At 42.0% G+C, this 1463-nt stretch overlaps 1 protein-coding gene across 1 annotated transcript in view; it reads left to right on the top strand.

Moving 5' to 3' along the window:
• Positions 1-1463, top strand: part of gstt1a (glutathione S-transferase theta 1a) — a 5433-nt gene that overhangs the window by 1294 nt on the left and 2676 nt on the right. Inside the window, exon 3 of the mRNA XM_032515602.1 lies at positions 877-1033. Coding sequence (XP_032371493.1) covers positions 877-1033 — 157 coding nt within the window. The remainder of the gene's footprint in view (positions 1-876; positions 1034-1463) is intronic.

The following is a 1463-nucleotide window of genomic DNA, read 5'->3' as shown; positions in this document are numbered from 1 at the left end:
AATGACGTCACATGCTGTTTTGCGATCAAATTGGCATATCAAATTGATTTTAGACATTTTAAGGTGTTTCCATTCCTTTTTGCACTGAATTGCACAACATTGCAAACAAGGGGCGGCTGTGGCTCAGTGGTAGAGCGGTTGCCTGCCAATCGGAAGGTTGGTGGTTCGATCACCGTCCCTGCAGTCATTGTTGAAGTGTCCTTGGGCAAGACACTGAACCCCGAGTTGCCCCCGGTACTGCGCATCGGAGTGTGAATGTTTGTCTGATGAGCAGGTGGCACCTTGTACGGCAGCCCCGGCCACAGTGTATGAATGTGTGTGAATGGTGAATGTTCCCTGTAGATGTAAAAGCGCTTTGAGCAGTTGTTAAGACTGCAAAAGCGCTATATAAATACAGCACATTTACATTGCAAACAAAGTTTTTCTAGACAAAAAGGGTCGCGCTGTCTACCAACAAATGATCAATATTGCACAAGTTGTAATGCTTATGTGCCAGCTGATAGCAACAAGCTATAATAAGAATACAACAGCGCTATCAACACATCGCTATGATGATGCAGATGCAGCTTTTTATTTTCCCTCCGGCACTGCTGCAAAACAAGACAACTGCAAAGACAATCTCCTGAGGATTTCTCCTTGGGAACTGGGTCACCGGTTCAAGTCAAGAAGAGTTGCAACAAAGGTCCCCACGGGGAACTGGGACATTGTGGTCGATGGTCTGCATTTTAACCCAATGATTAATCCATTAATAAGCAGTAACACTATTGGTCTGGTAGCACCTGTCCTGGTTCATATTTCTTGTTCTTTCTAACTAACAGTAAATATGTATTTAAGTTACTCGGTTAGTAATAATATTTAGTACTGTCTGTGTTGCAGTGTTGCGATCCTGAAGTACCTGGTGCAGAAACATTCGTCGTCAGTGGCAGATCACTGGTATCCTGCTGACCTGCAGCAGCGGGCTCGTGTGAATGAATACCTGTCCTGGCAGCACATGAACCTCAGATCTCACGGGTCTAAGGTCTTCCTGCTCAGGGTACGAGTCCCAGATCAATCCACTTCAGAACACATTTCAACACCCTGAAAATAGGGCTGGGCAATATATCGATATTATATCAGTATCAATATGAGGCTACTATACTATGCTGTCTTGCGTTTTGGATATCGTAATATACTGATATGACACAAATGATTTCTTTCCCTGAAGTTAAAGGCTACATTACAGTAAAGTGATTAATTTTTTTAATTTAACAGACTGTTCTAGCTGTTCTTCTATTTGCCTTTACCCACTTAGTCATAATATCCACATTAGTTTTGTTTACTTAAATAAACGGATTGTAATATCCAATTTATTTAAGTAAACAAAACTAATCAAACATAACTGGTTCTTCTAATCATTATCCCACACTAAACCACGTCAAAAAACTGTGACCTTGCTGTGCGCAACACAGCTGACCCAATTAGGC

Source organism: Etheostoma spectabile, chromosome 5 (genome assembly GCF_008692095.1).
Source record: "Etheostoma spectabile isolate EspeVRDwgs_2016 chromosome 5, UIUC_Espe_1.0, whole genome shotgun sequence".
In the NCBI taxonomy this organism is placed as follows: Eukaryota; Metazoa; Chordata; class Actinopteri; order Perciformes; family Percidae; genus Etheostoma; species Etheostoma spectabile.
This window is presented reverse-complemented; position numbering and strand designations above follow the sequence as displayed.